This window comes from Schistocerca americana, chromosome 8 (assembly GCF_021461395.2).
Source record: "Schistocerca americana isolate TAMUIC-IGC-003095 chromosome 8, iqSchAmer2.1, whole genome shotgun sequence".
In the NCBI taxonomy this organism is placed as follows: domain Eukaryota; kingdom Metazoa; phylum Arthropoda; class Insecta; order Orthoptera; family Acrididae; genus Schistocerca; species Schistocerca americana.
Window position 1 is genome coordinate 232,103,197 of NC_060126.1, and position 24,696 is coordinate 232,127,892.

At 39.1% G+C, this 24,696-nt stretch overlaps 1 protein-coding gene across 4 annotated transcripts in view; it reads right to left on the reverse strand.

Annotated features, from left to right (window-relative positions):
- Positions 1 to 24,696, reverse strand: part of LOC124545070 — an 83,155-nt gene that overhangs the window by 39,460 nt on the left and 18,999 nt on the right. For all 4 annotated transcript variants that reach the window (XM_047123876.1, XM_047123875.1, XM_047123874.1 and 1 more), the window contains exons 2-5: positions 16,687 to 18,319; positions 16,410 to 16,581; positions 14,709 to 14,933; positions 9,476 to 9,581 (exon numbers count right to left, since the gene is read on the reverse strand). In XM_047123876.1, the coding sequence (XP_046979832.1) occupies positions 9,476 to 9,581; positions 14,709 to 14,933; positions 16,410 to 16,581; positions 16,687 to 18,319 (2,136 nt within the window). The remainder of the gene's footprint in view (positions 1 to 9,475; positions 9,582 to 14,708; positions 14,934 to 16,409; positions 16,582 to 16,686; positions 18,320 to 24,696) is intronic.

Here is a 24,696-nt window from a genome sequence, read left to right on the forward strand (position 1 = left end):
GTATGGTATATACCAGGAATCAATGAAATTTATAGTCATTCTAAACGTACATCACAAATGAATGAAATGTATTGTAACAAATAAGCCCTTGGTCACAAATATTAAGTCAAAAATTGACCTGGTTTCGACGCTACTATGAGCGTCGCCTTCAGAATTAGACTAACTGTACTAAAACATTAGGTATATAGTACATTAATAAAATTAAAGTTTGTACTGACTCGAAAAAGTTTGTACTGACTCGAAAAGATGCAGTACTTACAAGTCACATATTAAAAAAGATCTCAGCCGGAAAGGCGACGTCATGAACACTTGTCAGATGGCGAGCCAATAAGGGCTGCTCGTACCGTGGACAAGGGTTGCAACGAGACTTGTCCACAGTACGAGTAGCCCTTAGGGCAGGGCCAGCCAGAAATTCTGCACGCGTGCGGTGCTCCTGCACATGTGCAACTTCCGGGGCGCAGCGTGCACACCGCAGCCATCAGCGTTCATGTAGTGCATGTTTCTACGCACAGATGTCACTTTATCCACTTGCTGGGATACTCTTTACCGGCGCCTTCTAGTGCTCTTTCCACAGCTTGCAAGCCAACCATGGGAAGGTATTTTGCATATTAAACATTTAAAATACTGTCACAGTCTACTCATTGAGATGTCTACTTTTATGTTAACATTTTAACCCAGTAATACAGTTAACAACCATGGGTTTTTATTAAGGCAGCTTGACTGACGGCACATAAAAACCCGTAATGTTTTTGATCTAGTATTTAAGAAAGAGAGCACTTAGCGACTTACAACGAACCTTATTCATGATTTCAATTAGCATTAAACTATTGCAAGTTTTCCTATAACTAATTCTCGGTGCCCTCAGTTACACCCACATAGTTTCTGTCTCACTGACCTCTGGACAGAATGATAACCGCAGACCTCTCAATGACCACCTGTTATTTCAATACCATTATAGCTATATCTTACATCAGTTCTGTCTGAAATCTGCATAATAACCGACAATTAGATGAATGTTATGTTTTATCGACTTCAGCTGAGCGTAGCCCTTCACACATTAAAAAAAAAAAAAACCCTAAATGTAAGTATACATTGGAACAATCGGTTTAATGACCAATTTTCCTGATAATAATGTAACATGGAGCAGAATGAGGCAATAATGCACAGTTAGTAAACAATAATTTTTAATTATGAAAGGAATAAATCCAAACACGTTTATCACTGGTCATGAGAAATGATATAGTTAATATCGGGCACAAAAGCACGGCTCATTGACAAACGCAATCAGTTGCGAAGATTTTCATCACTTACGCTTCTTCGAAACCTTGATGTATTCATTTTCATCACCAAGAAAAATGTTTCACAAACATATGTCGACCCGAACATGGGCATAACTCTCACGGCTTCTCGGTGCAGGCATGAAAATTCTTGTGAAAAATTTTCATAGAATTCTTTTGTACTTCGCACTGCAAAGAACTTGTCCTTCAGTCTTGTATTGCACTGTAGGTCGATCAGTTCCATCTGTAGATCATTCGGAGCATCTTCAACTGGCGACAAGAACGGTCGAGCAAAGAGGTGAATGACAGGGGACAAACTCGTAACTTAATTTTTACAATTATTGACACATATTCTTGAAATCTAGCACTTTCATGGACCAGTCCAAAAATCGGGAAAGCTTCCTTTTAAAGGCATTTACTTTTTCCAACATGTCAGAAATTAAATTATTTTCATCTTCCAAATTGACGTTTAGGCTGTTCATGTGAGACGTAATGTCCACGAGAAATGCAAGGTCTGATATCCAACAAGGGTCTTCCCACATAGGTTCACTTTTTCCCTTCTCATGTAAGAACATCACTATGACCAAACATAAATCCAAAAATATTTTCAGCATTTAACGTCGACTGAGCCAGCGTACTTCGGTATAGTAAGGTATGTCGCCATACTCCACTCTTAATTCCTCCAAGAACCGCCGAAACTGGCAATGCGTAAGCCTTGGTGTCTTCAGATAGTTTATAGTACGCACAACAATGTGCATGACGTTTTCTAGCATTACTGAATTTGCACAAAGCGCCTCTCGATGCAGAATGCAGTGAATTCCATACAACGTCTCGTCTGTGCGCCCTAGCTTTTCGCGCATCTGTGCTATGAGTCCTCTCTGATGGCCTTGCATTGATGGTGCTCCATCTGTGGTCGCCGAGACTAATCGATTCCAGTCCATACTGACACCATCAATCGCTTGCTCGACAGCTTGGAGTAAGTCCGCGCCTGTAGTAGTCTCTTTCAAAGGTACTAAGTCCAAAACGTCCTCTGTTACACAAAGTGCGCTATCGACACCTCGTATGTATATCACAACCTGGGATGTATCTGTAAGATCTGTTGCTTCATCGAGCGCAACAGAGAAAGCAACAAAGTCTTTAGCCATATTTATTAGTTGCCTGTGCACGTCGCCGGCCATAGCACTGATACCTCTTGTCACTGTTTGTTTGGATAGACTGATTTCTTGAAACCTGTTAATGTTCGTGGGACACACAACTTCTGCAGCATCAATCGGACTCCCTTTCACAAACTCGCCTTCGGAAAAGGGTTCCCCAGATTGTGCAGTTCTTAATGTGATTTTAAAACTTGCTCGCAGTGAAGATTTAGTGTGGTTGACATTCGGGAAAACTGACAATAGTACATTGTACAGCGTACAGTAAAATAGACATAAATGTAACACAAGAAACTAAGAGTTCAAGAAGTATCAGTTACTTTGACATACAGTAAAATCGAGTTGATGTGTTTCATCCATTTTCTAAAGGACATTTACTTTTGCTTGCCATTCTTCACTATTGAGTACACTACACTCATCTCTGTGATATGTATTGTAGTGTCTTTAAATTGAAAACTTACGCTGGCCGCCTATTATTCAGCGGCTAATTCCCAGTCATTTTTAAACAATTGAGGACATAGATCTCCCGTCCTTTGCTTTTTCACAGTACCTGCCATTTCTCAGTGCTTCTCTGTTAAAGTTACGGTCACCAGGGGTAAACGAGACTGGGTATGTTGCGCTCTTGCTTGTACTACATAAACAGAGAAGTGGAGCCGCCGCCGTTCGTTTAGGACACATGTCTAATAAAAGATGTCGCTGTCACTCGCTGTCGCACATGTGCAGCACTTCCGCACGTCTGCACACATGTGCAGCACTTCCGCACGTCTGCACACATGTGCAGCACTTCCGCACGTCTGCACACATGTGCAGCACTTCCGCACGTCTGCACACATGTGCAGCACTTCCGCACGTCTGCACACATGTGCAGCACTTCCGCACGTCTGCACACATGTGCAGTACTTCCGCACGTCTGCACACATGTGCAGTACTTCCGCACGTCTGCACACATGTGCAGCACTTCCACACACATGTGCAGCACTTCCGCACACATGTGCAGCACTTCCGCACACATGTGCAGCACTTCCGCACACATGTGCAGCACTTCCGCACGTCTGCACACATGTGCAGCACTTCCGCACGTCTGCACACATGTGCAGCACTTCCGCACGTCTGCACACATGTGCAGCAGTTCCGCACATCTGCACACATGTACAGCACTTCCGCGCATCTGCACACTGTGCAGCGTTTGGCCGGCCCTGCCTTAGCGGCTCGCCATCTGACAAGTGTTCATGACGTCGCCTTTCCGGCTGAGATCTTTTTTAACATGTGACTTGTAAGTACTGCATCTTTTCGAGTCAGTACAAACTTTAATTTTATTAATGTACTATATACCTAATGTTTTAGTACAGTTAGTCTAATTCTGAAGACGACGCTCATGGTAGCGTCGAAACCAGATCAATTTTTGACTTAATATTTGTGACCGAGGGCTTATTTGTTACAATATAATTCCGACACGGTCACTGAACCTTAGCAGCTATGTTCAATGAATGAAATGTACTCACAGTAGTGAACATGGAAGACCATCAGTTCTGTCATGGAAAGACAACAATGAAAATTTGTGCCAAACTGGGACTCAAACCCAGATTTTCCACTTATTGTGAGCGGTCACCTTACCAATACGTTGTCCAAGTCTGTTTCACAGCCAGATCTAAACTTCCACATGTTGTCAACCATGTGTCTACAAAATGCACCTGTACATCCATTATGTATATTCCTGTACAGGGGCATCATTTTGTTTGAAAGTCATTTGTCTGGCGTCAGTGAATAAATATGATACGGCAGTGCCTGTGCTATTCAGAAGTACGATGCAATGTTCCTCAATGAACTCGTATGTAGATGTGTAACATGCAAAACATCAACCTTACCTAATGTTTGAGGATGTCTATTGGTCCGTCATTGGAATCGAGATCTTCATGTTCTTAATGACTTTTTTCCAGTAAAGCATTTGGTTTCTTAAAAGTAATCATACATACTGAGATTTTAGTACACTCTTTGTTATGTTTAATATTGTGAGTGTAATAGAAGTTCTTGATAGAGTATTAGACACACAATTTAATGTCACCTATTTTTAATCTACTATGTTATACGAAAACTACACTAAATCTACACATATCTTTATTGATAACATTGAATCTGAATGAATTAACCCTTAAAATTATCACTGTCATTCTGCATTTTTTTTTTTTTTTTCACTGTAGACCACACATTACATAAAAAGTTTTCTCCTGCTCCCCCAAGTTTTGCCCAGAGCACAATTCAATGTTTCAATTTTCTGCAAATGATTACGTTCTGAAAATCTTACTCTAGCAAATGAGATGAAAATCTGATGAAACAAGCCTTGGGTTGTATGGTGGATCTGGTAAAAACATGTCAATGAAATTCAGAGGTTTCTGCTGCGGTGTTCAGGACAACACCTAGTAAATCCATTACCATGCTGCAGTGCAGTGATACATTATCCCAAGAAAGAATAGGATAGACAGAGCATTGCATAAAAAATTTCAAAACTGTGTAATGAAAGAAGTGCTGTGTTTTGAATTCAACTTTGCATTGCATGAGAGGTGCACAATGACAATTTCAAGTAATCATGTTTCAGTTGTTTACATAGTGGAATTTCCTGTCTAAAATCTGCAGTAAACCCAAAAGATGTAATTATTATAGTGCTGCAAAGTGGCACTGACATTCTCAAATATGAACAATCATTACTGAAGACAAAAATAATGAGTTGTACATGGTGATCTGTTCGAGATGTCCGACAATTAAAACACTATATACAAGAAACTGTAAATTTATGGCTTGTTAATGGTACATACATATGTAGGAGGGTCTGGAGTTTGTGTCTGAAGTTTGTGTCGCAGCACATTAGCACTCTCCATGTCTGCCACTGCAGATGTGGCACATATCCTACCTAGCATTCATGTTGCACAACATGGGGCGCAGTATTTCTGGAGTGATTGACAGAAAGGCCATCGTAATCTGCATTTGCAGATTGGCTAGATTCTATAGTTTATGTGAGTACACTGCTGCCTTGACGTAGCCCCATAGAAAACAATCTGTAGGCACTGGGTCAGGACTGTTAGGAGGTTAATGATGCCCAGTGTCCCACCTTCCTGTAGTTGGGGGATTATATAACCACTCAATTATTTCAAGTGAATTGACTGTGTGAACAGCTTCCTCCACAAAAAACAATGGGACAAAGACTTAGTAGTGAGTCACTGAGCACCACACAGTCATTATAGGGCTGGCTCTTAAGAGCTTGTATGAGATTTGTGAATTCTCAGTTCCCCAAATGATGTAGTTATACATGTTGACTCTGTCACTCACTTGGAATGCGACTTCATTCAGGAACATTCAGCAGTTTAATCACTCATCGTTCGCTTCCTGCCACTCACATATCATCATAACAAATTGGAGTTGAGATCTGTAATTCAGCCATGTCAGTGCTTGCATACACTGATATGGTAATGAGACATGTTAAGATACCGTCTAATGATCCTCCGACACACTGTGAATCGTGTATTCAGCTCTGCTGATAAGCAGCAGAGTGACTTTCACTGACTCTGAGTCATGGCTTGATTATCTTTCTCCATGTTTCTATCATACTGCCTTAACAAGGTCTCAGTGTGATGGGACACATCTAATGTAGTAACAACATCTGAAAGCTCACTTTGTCTCTACAACACTCAAAAATTTTGCATACCATACAATACACTATGTTATGGCATAACTACCACTTTTGTTTAACAATCGAGACACTCTAAGCGCACTACCTTGTATCCCCGCTGTACAACATGTTTCTGACATCTGGTGTTTGTGCTGTGAACTATGAACACTGTAAAATACGTTTATAGCACACTATACATCAAATTTTATCAAGTAGCCTACGTAACAGGTTGTATGCATATTTCACGTTCAATTAAACATATTTCATTGATATTGTATCCCTTACATGTACTTTAATAAAATCCTTGAAGTGCTTCATTTATGTCACTGCAGACATCAAAGTATCTGATAGATAGTAGCTAATAATATGTGAAACAATCACTAATGTAAAAATTAACCACAGTGTTGACGCTCCTCATTTGTAATGAAAAGCCACCAAAATATGTTAACTACTACTACTACTACTACTACTACTACTACTACTCGCAGCGTAATGAATAGTTCATTAAATTTTAGGCATGGAGCCGCGCAAATAAAATTTCTTCCACTGATATTTCAGTCACATATCATCTGGTCACCCACAGACTGAGTCAACAGGCTGACAACAAGGTGCCAAGCATGGCCTTATACGATCCAACGCAGCAAACATTGCATTGATACAGGGCATTCCATGAACTACAGTGATGCGAAGATTTTAACATCCACCTCTTCCTTTTAGGATCCTGCCTTCAAGGAAGATTATATTAGCTAATAATTTAATAAATAGAGATAACGGTTTTAATTTAGACAAAGCATGGAATCTGGCTCTTCGGGTAATTAAACTGCACAGAAGTAATCATGGTTTCACCACTGCTGAACATACATCGATAAGCGAGTCTAATGTCTGTACACCTTCACCACAGGTGGTGCGTGAGCAAGCATATCTCTTTGCCGCTGACCTGTGTCTGTGACACACATGCACAGAACCGCCTCAGTGGAGCTTATAAGGCCACACATGGCACCTTGTTGTCAGTCTTGCGACTCACTCTGAGGATGGCCAGATGCTATGCAGCTGAAATATCAGTGGAAGAAATTTTATTTGCGCAGCTGCATGCCCAAAATTTAATGGACTATATGTGCCACACTTTGAACTAGTGCTAAAGAAAGCTGGAACTGCAATTCAGTTTCACCTACACACATTTCACATTTACACACATTTCCTGAGACATTAGCAGAACAAGCCTCACTACAAATGATGCATTTTGGAGAGACCGTTAATGTAGTGTATCATTAAAACTATGTACACACATCAAAAAAATGTTTTGCATCACCCCGGTTCCCAGAACTCCTGAAGATAGACGTTGACTGTGGATATTGTATCACACACACAGTCCCTTTGACCGTTCAGAGATGTCACTAAACCCACTCAAAGATGTAGACAACCATGCACAAGCAGCGCCCATTAGACGGAGTGGGTCCAACAGCCGATCAGTTCCAGTCAATCCACCAGGAAGGAGGTACACGGTTCGTGTTGTCAGTAGTTCAACCATGCCTAGACGGTCAATACCACGGTTCGATCACGTCCCCATCATTACTTTGTGCCAGGAAGGGCTCTCAACAAGGGAAGTGTACAGGCGTCTCAGAGTGAACCAAAGCGATGTTGTTCAGACATGGAGGAGATACAGAGAGACAGGAACTGTCGGCATGCCTCACTCAGGCCGCCCAAGGGCAACTACTGCAGTGGATGACCGCTACCTATGAATTATGGCTCGGATGAACCCGACAGCAACACCACCATGTTGAATAATGCTTTTTGTGCAGCCACAAGATGTCATGTAACAACACAAACTGTGCACAATATGTTGCATGATGCTCAACTTCATGCCTGACGTCCATCGCAAGGTCCATCTTTGCAACCATGACACCATGCAGCACAGTACAGATAGGCCCAACAACAAGCCGAATGGACTGCTCAGGATTGGCATCACGTTCTCTTCACCAATGAGTGTCACATACGCCTTCAACCAGACTATCGTCGGAGACGAGTTTAGAGGCAACCTGGTCAGGCTGAATGCCTTAGACATACTGTCCAGCAAGTGCAAGAAGGTGGAGGATCCCTGTTGTGTTGGGGTGGCATTATGTGGGGCCGATGTATACTGCTGCTGGTCATGGAAGGTGCCGTAACAGCTGTGTGATACGTGAATGCCATCCTCCCATCGATAGTGCAACCATATCGGCAGCATATTGATGAGGCATTCATCTTCATGGATGACAATTCGTGCTCCCATCGTGCACATCTTGTGAATGACTTCCTTCAGGACAATGACATCGCTTGACTAGAGTAGCCAGCATGTTCTCCAGACTTGAACCCTATCAAACATGCTGGGGTAGATTGAAAAGCACTGTTTATTGAGGCATGCATCAATTCAAGAGGACGTGTTACTGGGTATTAGAGGTATTGGTCTGTACAGCAATCTGGACCACCACCTCTGAATGCCTTGATGTATGGTGGTAGAACATGGAATGTGTGGTTTTCACTACCAATAAAATGGGCAGAAATGATGTTTATGTTGATCTCTATTCCAATTTCCTGTACAGGTTCTGGAATCTCGGAACCGAGGTGATGCAAAACTTTTTTTGATGTGTGTATTTTTCTAATATGTAAGTAAAAATACAAAAACCACCAAATATGGGACGTTAGTTTCACAGACATTGAAATCAACATGTCCGTCATTTGGTTACCTGGGCTCTCTTCTGTTCACTTTAGTGTATATGTCTGTCTGCAGGTATTAAGTAAGGATGGTACACACTAGCGAATCTTCAAACACAGAATATTGATACTGTCACTACTACTACTGCTGCTAAGGATAAAACTGTGCACTAAGAATGAGAATGCTGATACTGGATGAGCACAGCACCTGAAAGACCTTCAGTGGAATTAGACAAAACACACACACACACACACACACACACACACACACACACACACACACACACACAACTAACAAACACATGACCACAGTCTCAGCTGCCAAGGCCAGACTGCAGGCCTCAGTAGGCAGAGAAAGTGGGACTGTGGTCACGAGTGTGTGTGTGTGTGTGTGTGTGTGTGTGTGTGTGTGTGTGTGTGTGTGTGTGTGTGTGTGTGTGTAGTCTAGTTCCAATGGATGCCATTTTGGCCGAAAGCTTACTTGTTTGACAGTCTTTTTGTTGTGCCTATATGAGACTCAACATATCCGCTTTAAGGTGAGCAGCAATCCATTCTTTTCATAATTCCAGCAGTTTATAACTTCAATGAACGAGTCAATGTTTGAAACAGAAAGAAGCCTTGACATTATCACCAGACAATAGAAAAATGATATTAAACCTTTGAATGTCATACTATCACAGAGGACTAACATACTCAACTGTTTCAAATTAGAGAGATGTTCGATTTCAAACTGAATCCATGACAGTTGATTCCCTCGCTCTGTTTCGCAAAATTTCAGCAGCTGTGATTTCAAAGCAGATTCATCTGTAAAATATTAATATAACATGACGTAGATCTGCAAGTAACATAAAATCAAGCTATCAAGCAAGAGTCAATCTGATTAGCAAATCAATACTAATAATTTAAATTAAATCTAATAACAACTGACTAGACTTACACCAAACATTACATTAAACTTATGAACACGAATGTATGACCATAAAACATTTTTAAATAGTATTCTACAAATTTTGTTATGATAAACGTTTATATATCTACAAAGGCGTGGTAACGTGATAACCCTAAAAGAATTTGCAGGTGTGCATGTTTGTGTGTATTGTGTGTGTGTGCTGATCAGTGTTGTGGGACCCAAAGCACGTGTACAATTATTTGCTAAACTAGGTTTTTCCATGTATGTATAAACAAAAGAGCACTAGACAATAGATATAAACTGAATTAGTTGCTTCAGCGCAACTGTTAAAACACTTGTTTCAAATTTGGAAGGATGGAGGTTCACACCCTGTCCAGCCACCCTGTTTTAGATTTACCGTGATATTCCTAAACAATTTCGGGCAAATTCCAAGATAGTTCCTTCAAACAGGTCAGGGTCAACCACTTGCAATACACATTTATATGTTTTTGAATGTCTGCACCAATAATTACTTTACCTTTTCCTTTTTCCTATATCACTGTAAAAATTATCCCTTAATGAATAAAATAGATTGGACTCTTTATTCTAGTCTATTCATTCATTCATTCAGGGATCATTTTTCCAACAATATACAATCTGGCAACTTAACATGAGGATAAAAGACATAGATGCAGGTACATAAATATATACAGATATGTTTTACAGGTGGTTGGCCTTGACCTAGTTGCAAGGAACCATTCCAGAATTTGACTGAAATAATTTAGGAACATCATGGAAAATTTTACTGAGATTGGCCAGACAGAACATGAACCTCCATCCTTCGAATCTGAGGCCAGTGTCTTAACATATTCACTATCATACCTCATCAGTTCATGCACAAGAGAGCATGATAACAATACATTACAAAAACTTGCATGCAAAATGCCAATTTTTCAAGGGTCACACTGACCAGAGAGATAAGGGGTTACGTGTTTTGAACAGCACTTGACCTAGCAACCATTTGTATGCCTATCTAAAGAATATGCATATTGTGGATATCCTACAGAACAGTGTCAAAATTTAAACATTAGACAGTTCCTCCAACCCAGGCAAACTGAGCAAATCAGTTGGTTCTTTTGCATTACTTGTTGTCTGTGGTGACCTTAGACAGTTTCTACATTCAGTTCCTGAGACCCCCCATCCAAAAACAGTTTTTTTGGGGTACAAAAAATACCACTTGTACAGATGGTCACTTCTATAATTTTTATTGGTGGCAGATTGTTGAAATTTTTACTATTTGTTCTTACGATGATGTTTTATGAGAACCTTGAAACTCTTTTTCGATATTGTGATCCATTACCAAGATCCAGAGGGTCAAAGTTACTATTCCTACACACACAAAATATGCACGTAATACCCAGTCTGAGGCATAAATGCAGTTTTAACTAATATAGTGAACATGTGGCAATGGTTCTGGGGTCATTGCAAGGGTTCTGAGGTCATCAAATTATGTTTTTCATCACCAGTTTTTCACCACACTTTCTCTGTATAATGGGCACTTCACACATTTACAGCCTGTCTTGCCCTGGAAATTATTGAAAATGCCACCTGGTGGCATTTGTCACATGAAATTCTTTGTACTTGCAAATCAAACACCACAGTTTTTGGTATATTGCAGGTGTAGCCATTGGGTATAAAGTACGGTAAAGTGGACTTGAATTTGATGGGAATCCTGCACTCATTTTTAAGTTTGAGTTGTGTAGTCACTTTGCACCATACATTTGTAGTATCACTGTAAATCTTTTGTTTTTATTTCTCAGGTGAAAAATGCCACCTGGCGGCACTCAATTTGTTTTTGGTGTAAATGAAGTAAAACTGGGAAGACTGCCAAATTCAGTAAAAAATTTCTAATAACATTTTTATTCTTTTAAGACATAAATCATGAGTAAGGCATTTGCAATGAATTGCAGTCGATCAGCAAAATATTCAGAAAAAATGTGAAGCAACCGATTTTCTGCTAACCTTATACACTGTCCAGACACATTAATGTCACTAGCTGTCAAAAGCCTGAATAACTACCTTTTGCTGCACAGACCACTGCGAGATGTGCAGGAAGAGAGTAAATGAGGATCTGGAAGGTATTAACAGGGATGTGGAGCCATGCTCACTCAAGTGCCATAGCCGGCTGCACTAGATTTGTAAGCTGAGAAGCCATGATGCAAATAGCCCAACCAAGGTGGCCTCACAGATTCTCAATTGTGTTTAAATTCGGTGAGTTTGGAGGCCAGGAGAGTACGGTAAACTCGTCCTGGTGCTCTCCGAACCATACGCCTACACTGTGAGCTGGTGACACATTGCATTCTCCTGTTGGTAAATGCCATTGTATCAAGGAAAAACTAATTGCATGTACACACTATCTGTCTGATGAAGCATAAACATAATTCATCCGAAAAGGCTACCTGTTCCCGCTCAGTGGACATCCAGTTGCTGTACTGGCATGCAAATTCCAGTCCTCATCACCTATGAACAGCAGTCGACACAGGTGCATGAACCAGGTGCTGTGTATGGGCCTCCACAGCAACATTCGCTGAAAGGTCATTCAAGACACACTGTTGGTAGCTCCTAAGTTCAATTCTTTCCACAGATTTTTCTGAATAATCCCAGAAACTGTGTTAACATTTTCAGGAGTAACTACAGTTTGCTTGGGGCCAACATTCTGTGCTAGATCAGCCATGCTGCCTGTCTGCTGGATTTTGGCAAAGAGCTGGCAAAAGACTTTTGCATTGTGTCCTTTTGGAACATTGAATTGTGTTTGACAACTGCACCATGTTCCAGCAGTGCTATGTACTAACCTGTGGTGCTTCAGAACTGGAAAAACTTTTTGTTCAATGGAATATACAATTTCTGCCTTGTCCTTTGGTACGCTATCCTCCTTTTACATTTCAACAGCAGAACTAGTCACTCTGAGATGCGAGACACTATTTATAGGCACTACGTATTGTGGTTACAGCACCACTTGTTAACAGCTTTTCCAACTATTTCTAAACTTCTGTATAATCCCTGCATATAATTCTTACAGCTTTCACAATAAACTTGTCTATCAATGTTAATTTTCGAGATACTTAATTTTGAAATCAGAGACTCCTTAACTAGACACCCTATAGTTTACATTCCCAAACAATAAAATCATCAAAGACTGATAAAATGGTCTTAAATGAGAAAGGATATGCATATAAATTGGATTCTGAAGGTATGCACTTCAAGAGAATGTTTGTGAAAACAACTTAAGTGCATTTCTTAGAGTTGCAGAAAGCGGGACTAGAAAATCCTTACCTATTAATCTAATGATTGTCTGTCTCCTAGAGAACGCCATCAGCAAAGAAAGGGCACTGGGTTAGTTTAGATCATGAAGCAAAAAATTATGAAGTACCCACCCTAACACTCAACTAACTTATCACAACTATGAGAAAACTACATAAGGAAGCCACATTATATCAAAGTTCATCTTTCCACAGTAATAAAGTCACACTGTTAATATCATGTGATCTTGTTCCCTTGGTGGTAAAAACAAATAAATATGTTAGGAGCTATGTACTGTAACTTTTTAAAGAATAATTAAGGAATCTGAGTGCACATAATTACAGAAGCCACTGGAAAACTGAGACATTATTTCACACACACACACACACACACACACACACACACACACACACACACACACACACACGTTCACATGCCCTGGCAGATTATCGGAAGTCACTGTAATTCATACACGTACACACAATCGACGGATGCATAAATTATAGGCTTGCCATTCTGTACGACAAGTGGAATGACCACCAGATCTTATTAATGTTGTTCGTGTTTAGAGCTTTTACTGGGCCTAGTAGAGTACATAAATGACAATAATAGCATGAGATGTTGAGTGATTACTGTTGTGAAGGATATGGAGGTGCCTTGTATTTGTGTGGGACACGGTTATTTGCAACTGACAGAGTCTGAAAGGAATCTACTGTGGGTCTGCATTTGTCTAGCTGGTCGGATAGTGCAATAGCCATATTTGTGGGGCATTTGAACACAACAGTGGTACAATGTTGGACTGTGAGAGCAGGCATACTCGTCAGGGTTCCACTTGACCATCACAACGGAGTATTGCTGTATTGTACACCAAGCATGTAGTAGCCCCTTCACATCTGTGCCTGCCCTCTGAGAACAAGTAATGGATTCCCTGTAACATTCTGTGTAGCTCCACACCACAGGTCAGAGATTAGCAGCAATTGGACTAGGAAACTACCATCCCATGTGTAGGCAACACAGAAGTGTTTGGAGTGGTGCCGTGACTGGATAGCACGGAACACTTTTCCAACGTTCTGGAGAGTACAGGGGTCTTACTCCTGGCATCATGGGAGCCATTGGGTATGACTTCAGATCACAGCTGGTAGCGATTCAGGGAACTCTCATGGCACAATGGTATATCACAGATATCCTACATCCCCATGTGCTACCTCATATGAGATAGTATCGAGGTGCCATTTTTCAAGAGGTTAGTGTTGATCTACACAGGGTCCAAGTCTCTATGGATTGTCGGCATGTTGTTCTACTCCCATGGCCAGCAAGATCTCTAGATCTGTTAGTGATAAAACATGTGTGAGACCAGCTGAGACATCAACTGTCCCACTGTCAGTATCTAGGGTATCAAGGGCCAGCTATAACAACTGTGACCCAGTTTGCCTCAGGCATGGATACACTGTTCTTATTAAATGTTTCACAACCAAATCAGTGCATGCATCCCACTGATAAGTGTGCTCATACTGCCAAGTTCCTTGTAAATTTTTAATCAACAAAATAATATAACATAGCCTTTCAACCCGTGAAGTTTTATTTTGTTTTCTCGTCCCCTTCTGTGTGACTAACATTTTCATCAGGCAGTATATAATATGTAATTGCACAGAGAGAGAGAGAGAGAGAGAAACTCTTTATTAGAATGATCACTATTCTTAATGAAGTTATTAATAAATCATAAATTGTAGATTTGCTGATACCGGACTTTGAATGCTGCTTGTCAAATTCTTGTTCCGATACTGTTTTCATCTGTCTCCAGTGCATTCGGTTCCTATTACTCGCTGAAGAATTTGTAAGAGAGGAACTGTAATACTCATCACCAGGTGTTGCATCAGTGCAACTATCCGCAGGAACAGGTAATGACACACTGCCACTTGTGGTGGAGAGGGACACCATCGGGTGCACTTTCTTCAGAGTGGAACGTCCTAAAAGTGTACAAAATCAATTAAAGATAGTGGAAGGTTAAATTAAAATTTAAAAACATATTTTAAATGGTTTCTCTATCTTTAGAAAGCATTATTTGAAAATAGCTAAACTTTCGGAGAAATTCTTTTCCAACAGATTGCACAACAATTCTACTGTGTCAAACATCCACCTTATGTAAGCACCTAAAGGACGAAATAAGGAAACAGAAGGCTTATACAAAGGCATACAAGCAGCCATTTTCTCTCACTCTATTTGCAAGTGGGGCAGGAAAGATAATGACTATAATACAAAATACTATCTGCCATACTATAAAGTGGTTTGTGGGGTATGTATGTAGATATAGATGATGTCATTCAAACAATTATGAACACAGCCTGTGAATAGCAATCTGTGTCAAAAATCCACAGTACATTTAATGTATCTCACAGTTCGGAAAGTCAAGTTTTAACCTCATGGAAAAAAATCCTCATCTACTGCAGATTGTTCTCAAGCATCACAAATGAGAAATTTTGCTGAAATGCACCTTTGGGAAAAATTTGAAGCCACACTGCATTTGAAAATATGGTACTTAGTTCACCTGCAAAAGAGCTACAATATAACAAAATACACAATAGTAACTTCCAATTATATCATCAAAACTGCCATCATTTTCTTACTATGCCTAAAATGCACTTACCTTCCCAAAATATACACTGAAAAAATATAACAGGTATTATCTACACATCTGGTAGAAAGTTTATTTTGAGCACTGAACACAACCTTTTAGCTTCCCAAGGACAGAATAGGGATAGGATGGGATGGGATGGGATGGGATGGGATGGGAAGAGAAGGGAAGGAAATACAGAAAGCTTGAATGACGTAAGTTGTAAAAAGAGGTACGTTCTAAATTTTGTAGATGCTTTTAAGTACTGAAACTGTAGAATGTTGTGAGATGCAGACCACATGTTGTCAAATAATGTGTGATTTATAATTAAACACCCACACTGTGTACAATTTTTTTAATATTTTTTAATGTGTGACATTTATCTGTAATATGAATATTTCAGTTATATGCATTAGACTGCTTAGTATCAAAGTCAAACAGGTCACGAGGATGGCAAGAAAAACATAAGAAAAATAAGGGAAGGCAACTATTTGGGGCAGTTACAAGTCATGGTACAAATGTCAAATTAAATGCTGCATAAAGCAGTGAGATAACAATTCCAAATTTTCTAACCAGTTCAAAGAAACCTTCTCAGCAGAAGCATATTCAAATCTCTTTTTCCCTGCCCTATCTTCACACTAAGCACTCTCACCTGAACTCTCCTCTCTCACTTTTTTCATCCATTCCTACTATCCTCATTACCTGGACTGATACAATTAACCTTAAACTTTCACAAAGTGAAAGATTTACTATTACTAAAGCACTAGTCATCCATACACTTTTGAACAACAACCACAGTCTGTAACTCAAATTGAATGTGCACTGTACCAACCTTGCCTGACACATCTACTTGTACTAGGTGTCTGTGACTGTGACTGTGTTGACTGATTTGATGATGACAAGGACTTGCTAGAGCAGCCAACACCCACACTTCGAGATGACCTCTGGAATTGTTCTTGCACATTTCCCATGTAAATCATATCACTTTTCTGTCTCAACACCTCCTGAAAATACCACAGAAGCTGCATTCTAGCTAATTACATTTGCATAAAGGTTTCAAAAGAAAGTGATCATTAAGCTAATGTAAAAATTAATTTTTATTCACTCACCTGCTTACTTGGTCTCTCACAATCATCATCTTGATCATCATCATAATTGCTGCTAACAAGCTTGTCTACAACGGATCGTACTAGCTTCTTCCGCAGTGCAGCATCTGATTTGTGATTTTCCACCAGTTTTTGCAACATCTGAACACTCTTTTCCAAATCACGAGCTAGTGTACTAGCACCAGATGCCTGTACTTCACCACTATCAGTGACATCAGATTTTGTACATGCTGATGTCACATCAGATGGAGCAGAATGTGGTCTCTCCTCTCCTGGGCTAAAGTTTTTGACAGTATCAGCTCCGTTGTTTATATGCCTTTGATAAATTTCTCCTGGCACATATTCAAAGCTGTTGGCACTGTCAACTGCACCACTCACCTCAATTGTCATTCCCGAAGAAATTGCTTGATTGATATTAGAAGCACTCACTGTTGTTTCATGTGATTGTTCTGCTCCATTTGTGGCACATCTTGAAGCTTCTGACTGTACAGTTTGAATTACACCACCGAGGCATGGATTTCTGTCTCGTTCTTTTACAAGAGTGTCTGTATCTGGCCTCTGTTGTCCATGAACTTTCTTGTGAGCCCCTTTGCAAGTTCTACCTGGACAGTGACTACATTTATCATCTTCATACTTTCTCCCCTCCCTTTGCACTTGAACAATGCTGCTAGATAACTCAGTTTGTATTCCAAAATTGCTAACAGTCTTGTCATCAACATACTGCTTTCCTTTCACAAATTCAATACTTTCTGCACCAATCAAGACTCTGTCAACATTGTTGGAGGCCATTAATCTTTCTTTACAACTCCTACTACTTACAGGGGTATCACTAGCCTGAGATGAGCTACCACTGTGAGATAATGCGTTGTGATCTGTCTGAACGGACACTGATACTTTTCCCAGATTTTTCAAACTGTCAGGTTTTCTTTGTGGAAGTCTGTTATTTACAATTGTTGCTATGGAAGATGATGAAGCTGAGTGGGCTGCAGCCATAGCTAGATTATTGGCATGAGGATTATGAATTCCAAATTGTACCTCTGGTTTCTGTGTATTGCAATCTGAAGGTTTCAGCAAGAGATTTATGTCACTCTGGCTTCTATGGAGGTTAGGACTTACTTTTTCATCCGAGAACTGATTTGGTCTTAAATCTACCAATGAGCAGCTTCCTGTTCTTTCCAGATTACAGTTCTCAGCACATCTATTGTCCTCCTTTTCTAGGGTTGTTTGTACTGTCTCTTTGACTTCTGACATTTCCATTTTCCTTCCTTCACTTTTGTTTTCTTGAACTGATGCATCAGAATGACTACAGCTTTGGTTTACATTCTGCAGAAGCACTTTATTATCAAGTCGTATAATTGGTGTAATATCATTTTCACTTTTAGTTGTACACAGGGTAGCACTTCTAATCTGTGATGTATCAATTGGTGTAGAGTGTGCAGCAGCAGTTCTTGATGCAGTAGACTTAACACTTGTCCCTGGTGTCGTGGTATTTATTACTGCAGTGGGTCCAGATTTCCCTTCTGGCTCAGACCTCTCTGGAAACACGGCTAAATGGCCTTGTGCAAGGGCCAGCCTTTCAATTGTGCTCAGGCGCTTCTCATCATTCCTGGTATCATCTGTATAATGTAGGTTGTACCTGTAACAATTCAATATCACTTTAAACAGAAAACTGTTGGAGAGGTAAGTCTAGCAGACAATGTTAGATGAAAACTGGAAACAATAAAGATAAACAGTAACAAGCCCTAGAATTTGACGCAGTCTAACACATTCCCAGAATAAGTCTTCATCTGTAACCAATTGACGTACCTATCACCATATTAAATAGATTATTTCACCAGAAGATGGAAGTAAGGTAACTGTGGTCTTCTATTTCTTAAGGAATGACAGAAAATTGTAGACACCAAGTTGAACCAACATTGATTACTGAAAGATTTTTTCTGCTTTTAAAAATGTTTATGTGGTTGGTGTTAATTTTAGCAAATATCTTGAACACTGCAGGAAGGATGCTGATAGATCTACAGCTTTTTCATCTTATCTGTCCACTATCTTGTGAGGGAGAATAATTACAGCATTGTTACATTATAAATACTTCAGAGTTAGATTTATGAAGGTGTATCTTCATTGTGAAAGGATAGTTGCTGCTCACCCTATAGCAGAGATGCTGAATCGCAGATACGCTTTGTCCAATAAGGCCTCTGCCACAAAATAGACTCCCCACCCATCCACCCACCCACAGACACACACACGACCACAGTCTCTGGCAACTGAAGCCAGACGCTGAAGCTAGAGTCTGGCTTCAGCTGCCAGAGACTGTGGTCATGTGAGTGTGAGTTGCGTTTGCATGGTTTGTATGAGTGTGTGTGTCTGTTGGCCAAAAGCTTATTTTGTGACAATACTATTGCTACATTTCATCCTGCTTTTTCCACTGTCTGAAGGTGTACCTTTATGAAGACAGATCTTGTTTTAATGTATTGTGGAGGACAGTCACTGTACAACACCAGTTCCCTTACTTTTTGCAAATCAGCATTTGGATTCTTCATGATCATCACAATTTTCGGGACAATTTCATGAGCCTATATTCGTATGGAAAGTAAATTCAGCAGCTTACAACCATCTCAAAGAGGACACACTGACTGCATAAACCAGCAAGGTACTGTCAACTACACTTGAAAATAAAAAAGTAGTTTCAATCTAATCAGCTGGACCTGCCTCACGATTTAAAAACAAATATATTACTGCTGTTGTACCTCAACTTCAGTCGTTCCACCAAATGGAAATCTATTGGAACTATTCTGCTACATCCCACAGTAAGTGAGCTGTAGATGGAATAGGTGCAGTTGTGAAACGCCAAGTGTGGAATGCAGTAAAAAAGTGAAAGTTCATTGTAGGTGATGCATCAACTTTTGCTCAGGCAGCTGCAAGTACCACAATTATGCAGATTTGTCATATGTCTACCGATGAAATTCAAGGAAACTTAATCTGGTTCCAATATTTTCTTCGGCATCAACACTACCAAACTTAAGAAGCATCCACTGCTTTTACTACAAGAAAGGATTACTACACACATATAGGATTTCCCTGCTGCAGATCATCATACTGAAGAAACTGTAGAAAGTGTGGAAATTGGAGACTGGTACAAAGTAGGATATGATGATAAATTCTATGTTCGAGAAATACATGCAATTTTTGGAAATTCTTACTTAATCAGTGCAATGATGGGTGCTGGTCACTATTGGGAATGGCCTGCAAAATGTGGTGGAATTCTGTACATGTGACAAAATTGTAAATAAAATTAATCCACCTGATGTCATCAATGCAAAACAATATTTTCAGTTCTCTGACTTTTAACTGAATTCACAGTTTATTTTCCCAGATGTCACATTCTTATAATTTTTTGTAGTGTTTAAAATATGAAATGTTACTGTGAAGTTTGTCTTATTTGGTAAATAATGCCATATTTTCATTTCTCTGCTCACAGGAAAAAGTTTTTCCAACAATAAGTAGCAAGTAACATGAGTCACGTAACATTTGAGTCATGCATTCCCCCCCCCCCCTTTTCAATATATTACAATATTTTACAAGGCACAGGTATTTTTAGAACTCTGTAACTGTGTCATCTGAGTGCCAAACTACTATGCATTTTCTGAGGTAAAACTCAGATCCATACTCTTAATAGTTTGAGAATACTTTTGACCTAAAATGTACATTATCAATAGGATGTCCCAAATTTGTAACACAAGTTACAATATAAATTACACCATTGTTCTTTAATTTTAACACTCTCCATTCACTCCAGAAATATTGAAACAAGATGTATCTGAAAATGTTCAGCATAATATTTGTTAAGACAGAGAAAGGTAACAGTAAATTTACTACAGCAAAATATCAGAGGTTTAAAAAACAAAAGCAATGAATTTCAGATGTTTTTAGAGCTACAGTCTACAAATCCTGTTGATATTATTTGTATTTCTGAACATCATTTAGGTAGAGAAACTGAAATGCTTAATATGGAAGGGTATACCTTAGCTTCAAAGTATTGTAGAAAAGAGATGGAGAAAGAAGGAGTCGCCACTTACATTACAAGGGGTCACAATTATAAAAACATTGACATTCTTAAATATTGCAGTGATCAGCATTTTGAAGCATGTGCCACATAAGTGGAAACACACAAAAGAAAAATAATTAGTCACAATATACAGTGCTCCAACTGGTAATTTCCAGCTATTTACTAAACAGCTTGATGCAGTACTGAATTTCTTTAAAGTCCTAAAAATAATGAACTCATACTAAGCGGAGATTTTAATTTAAATTTTTTGGAGGATAGTTACTCAAGATCCATACTAGAGTCTCTTACCATTTCTTATAATTTCATTCCCTTAGTACAGTTCCCAACCGGGTTTATGGGTACCAGCAGCACTGCTATTGATAACAGTTTCATAGATACTACCACACTAGCAAATCATAGTATAAATGCAATATTTAATGCCCAGTTGCTTACATTTAATATAGTGGGGTCTGATTCAACTAATAACAGGAAGTGGGAAACTATACAAATAATAAATGGAACAAGAATTGAAGTTATAAAAAACTGTTTCAGGAATACAGACGGAAAGATGTATACAATTCACCCAGGATAAATGAAAAATATTACTGTTTCTCTAATACGGTCATAGATCACATTGAAAACTGCTGCCCTAAGAAAGTAATCAAATCAGATAGATTAAATGATTCAAAACCTTGGATTACAAATGGAATAAAAGTATCTTGCAAAACAAAAAGAAGATTGTACTTAATGTCAAGGGAAAATAATGACTACAGAGCTAAACTACATTACAAATTATATTGTAAAATTCTAAACAAAGTAATCAGAACCTTAAAATGTATTTATTTTCAAGAAAAAACAAATGCCTCTAATAACAAGATAAAAACTATATGGAACATAGTATAAAGTGAGACAGGAAAAACTAATCAGGCAAATGAGGAAATTATGTTAAATGTAAATAATGAGTTGATTACAGATACCTCCAAAATTGCAGTCATTTTCAACAACTTTTTCCTTTCAGTAGCAGACAACTTAGGTTTATATTTAAAACATGCATTTCCGCAGAAGTTTGACACAATTCAACTATATCCTACCTCAACAAAAGAGATTTCTAATATTATTAGCTCTCTTAAAAACAAATGTTCCAGTAGTTATGATGAAATCAGCACTACCATAATTAAATGTTGCTCCTCATAACTTTGTGACATACTGATTTACTTACATAATGAATCCCTCCACAGTGGTACTTTTCCAGATAGGCTTAAATATGCTACTGTCAAACCATTACACAAAAAAGAAGACAAATCATCAGAGGAAAACTTCCATCCCATTTCATTATTGGCAATACTTTCAAAAGTGTTTGAAAAGGTTATGTACAATAAACTTTATAAACACTTAGTACAGAAAAATATTCTCCTTCGCAATCAGTTTGGATTTCCAAAAGGATTGTCAACTGATCAAGCTATATTCACTTTTACAGATGATATATTAGAATCAATAAAGCAAAAGTTATGACCACTTGAAATATTCAGTGATCTGGCTAAAGCTTTTGATTATGTTAAGCACGATATCCTTATACAAAAGTTAAAATATTAAGGGATAACAAGAAAAGCAGGCTCATGGTTCTCATCCCATCTTTTTAATACAAAACAATGTGTGTCTGTAACAGGCTTACCACGTAACACTAGTCATTCAAAATATGAAACCATCAGACAAGGGATCCCCCAGGGCTCTATTTTAGGTCCCTTGTTGTTCCTATTTGTTATAACGTCAAGTTGAACACATATATTTCAAAAAACGACGCAACACATGTAAGTCACAGAGCAAGTAGACAAGGTAAGACAAGTGTACACAGTAACAGTCAAATCAGCACTGAGTCCAAGTCTAGCGGCCGCTGGCTGGCCGGCCGCTTAGGTGGCGTGGCTGCTGCATGGCTGGCAGACAGCGCCGCATGTATAGGACACGCGTAACTGCGCAGCGGCACTTCGAAAGATCGGCGAGTCACAACACTATTATATATTAATGACCTTCCATATGCAGTGTCACAAAATGCAAATTTTGTCTTATTTGCGGATAATCCAAGTATTAGTATGAAAAACAGTACCTGTGATCTCACTGAGCAGTCTGCTAATGAAATATTTGTAAGTATCGATGAGTGGTTCACAGCAAATGGATTGTCACTGAATTTTGACAAGACCCAGTACATACAGTTTAGTACCTCACAAAGAATACCTGACACTTTGAGTATAATATATTCGAACAATGAAATTAAAGCTGTAGACAGTGTCAAATTTTTAGGGCTACAAATTGACCACAACCGAAATTGGAAAACTCACACTCTAGACTTAATGAAATGCCTTAGTTCAGCTACATTTGCAGTACGCATGATAGCAGAAATAGGTGATTTAAAAATGAAGAAGTTAGTTTATTCGGCCTACTTCCATTGACTAATGAGTTACAGAATCATCTTTTGGTGAAACTCCTCTCACAAAGAGAACATTTTCAAAATTCAAAAATGAGTCATTAGAATTAGATCTGGTGTCAGTCCTAAATCATGCAGAGACCTCTTTAAGAAACTTGGTACACTAACTACTACTTCTCAGTATATATACTCACTGATGCCCTTTGTCATTTCCATCATGTCCCTTTTTACACAAAATAGTGCAAAACATGATTATATTACCAGAACCAAAAACAATCTGTATAAGGACTATAAAAACTTAACATTAGTACAAAAACGAGTCAAATACATGAGTACCCATATATTCAATAACTTATTACAGCATATCAAAGGTCATGTAAGTGATAAAGATCAGTTTCAGAGTGAATTAAAGACCTTCCTGTTGGCCAACTCCTTCCACTCCATCGATGAATATCTTCACAAGGATTATAGCTCATAACTCTGTCTACATTAGAATTGTACAATATCTATGTATCTGAGTAAAAAAAACTTTGACTCTTTCCACATTCCAGAGACTCCTCTCCAAGGGATCCATGGAAAACAATAAACGCCATTTAATGTAATTTAATATTTTAGGTTCATTTCAATCTTTAATGTGGATGTAAATCATTCAAACAAATTAAATAGTAGTCAGCAACATTCAAACATCAGTACCTAAGGCAACAGGGCTCCAGGAAAAATGTGAAGAGATCAAAAAAGAAATGTCTGTCAGATGGGCTGAGTCAACTTACAAGAAGAGTCAAAAAGACTTTCAGTAAAATTAAAAGCGTGGGTGTCAACATTAAGAGTGCAATGGGAACTTCACTGTTAAGTGCAGCTAGGTGGGAGCGTAGTGCAGGAAAGACTACACTGGAGGTCACTATGAGGAGGAGCACTTGTCTGATGATGTGATACATGAAGAAATGAAAGCTGATATGGAAGACATATGGGATCCAGGGTTCGGCGGCGGCGGCGGCGGCGGCTGATACTCATATCCGAGTTTTCATTTCTCTCCTGAGGTTTCCTTTGTCACGGTTCAGGTGTGGAAGTGTCGTTGATGGCTTAGCAATCCAATCCTAGCATGGAACAGGCGGCCACATACATTAAAGCTGATGGAAGGTGGAGGACGTGGCTGAGCCTGGAGGAGTTTACGTCTCCGGCGTTTGTCATTCTCCATTCTCTGACGTTCCAACTCAAAGTTTTGAAGAGCATTTGAGGTAACTGAGTGCCAGTGACTTCGATCTTCTGCTATTGTGAAACAGTTACTCAGATTGATGTTCAAGTTTTTCAGATTTTTCTTGTACTGATCCTTATAACATTTGAGAGGGGCACCAGGGTTAAAGCCAGAGTCTAATAGAGCTTTGGAAGACTTGTGTTCACGGAAGGCAGAAGGGATGGATGACATTTCTTTGGAATTTCTGAAATCATTGGGAGAAGTGGCAATCAAGTGACTGTTCTAGTTGATGTGTAGACTATTAGTCTGGAGACATGCCATCAGACTGAAAAAATATCATCCACAGACTACACATCC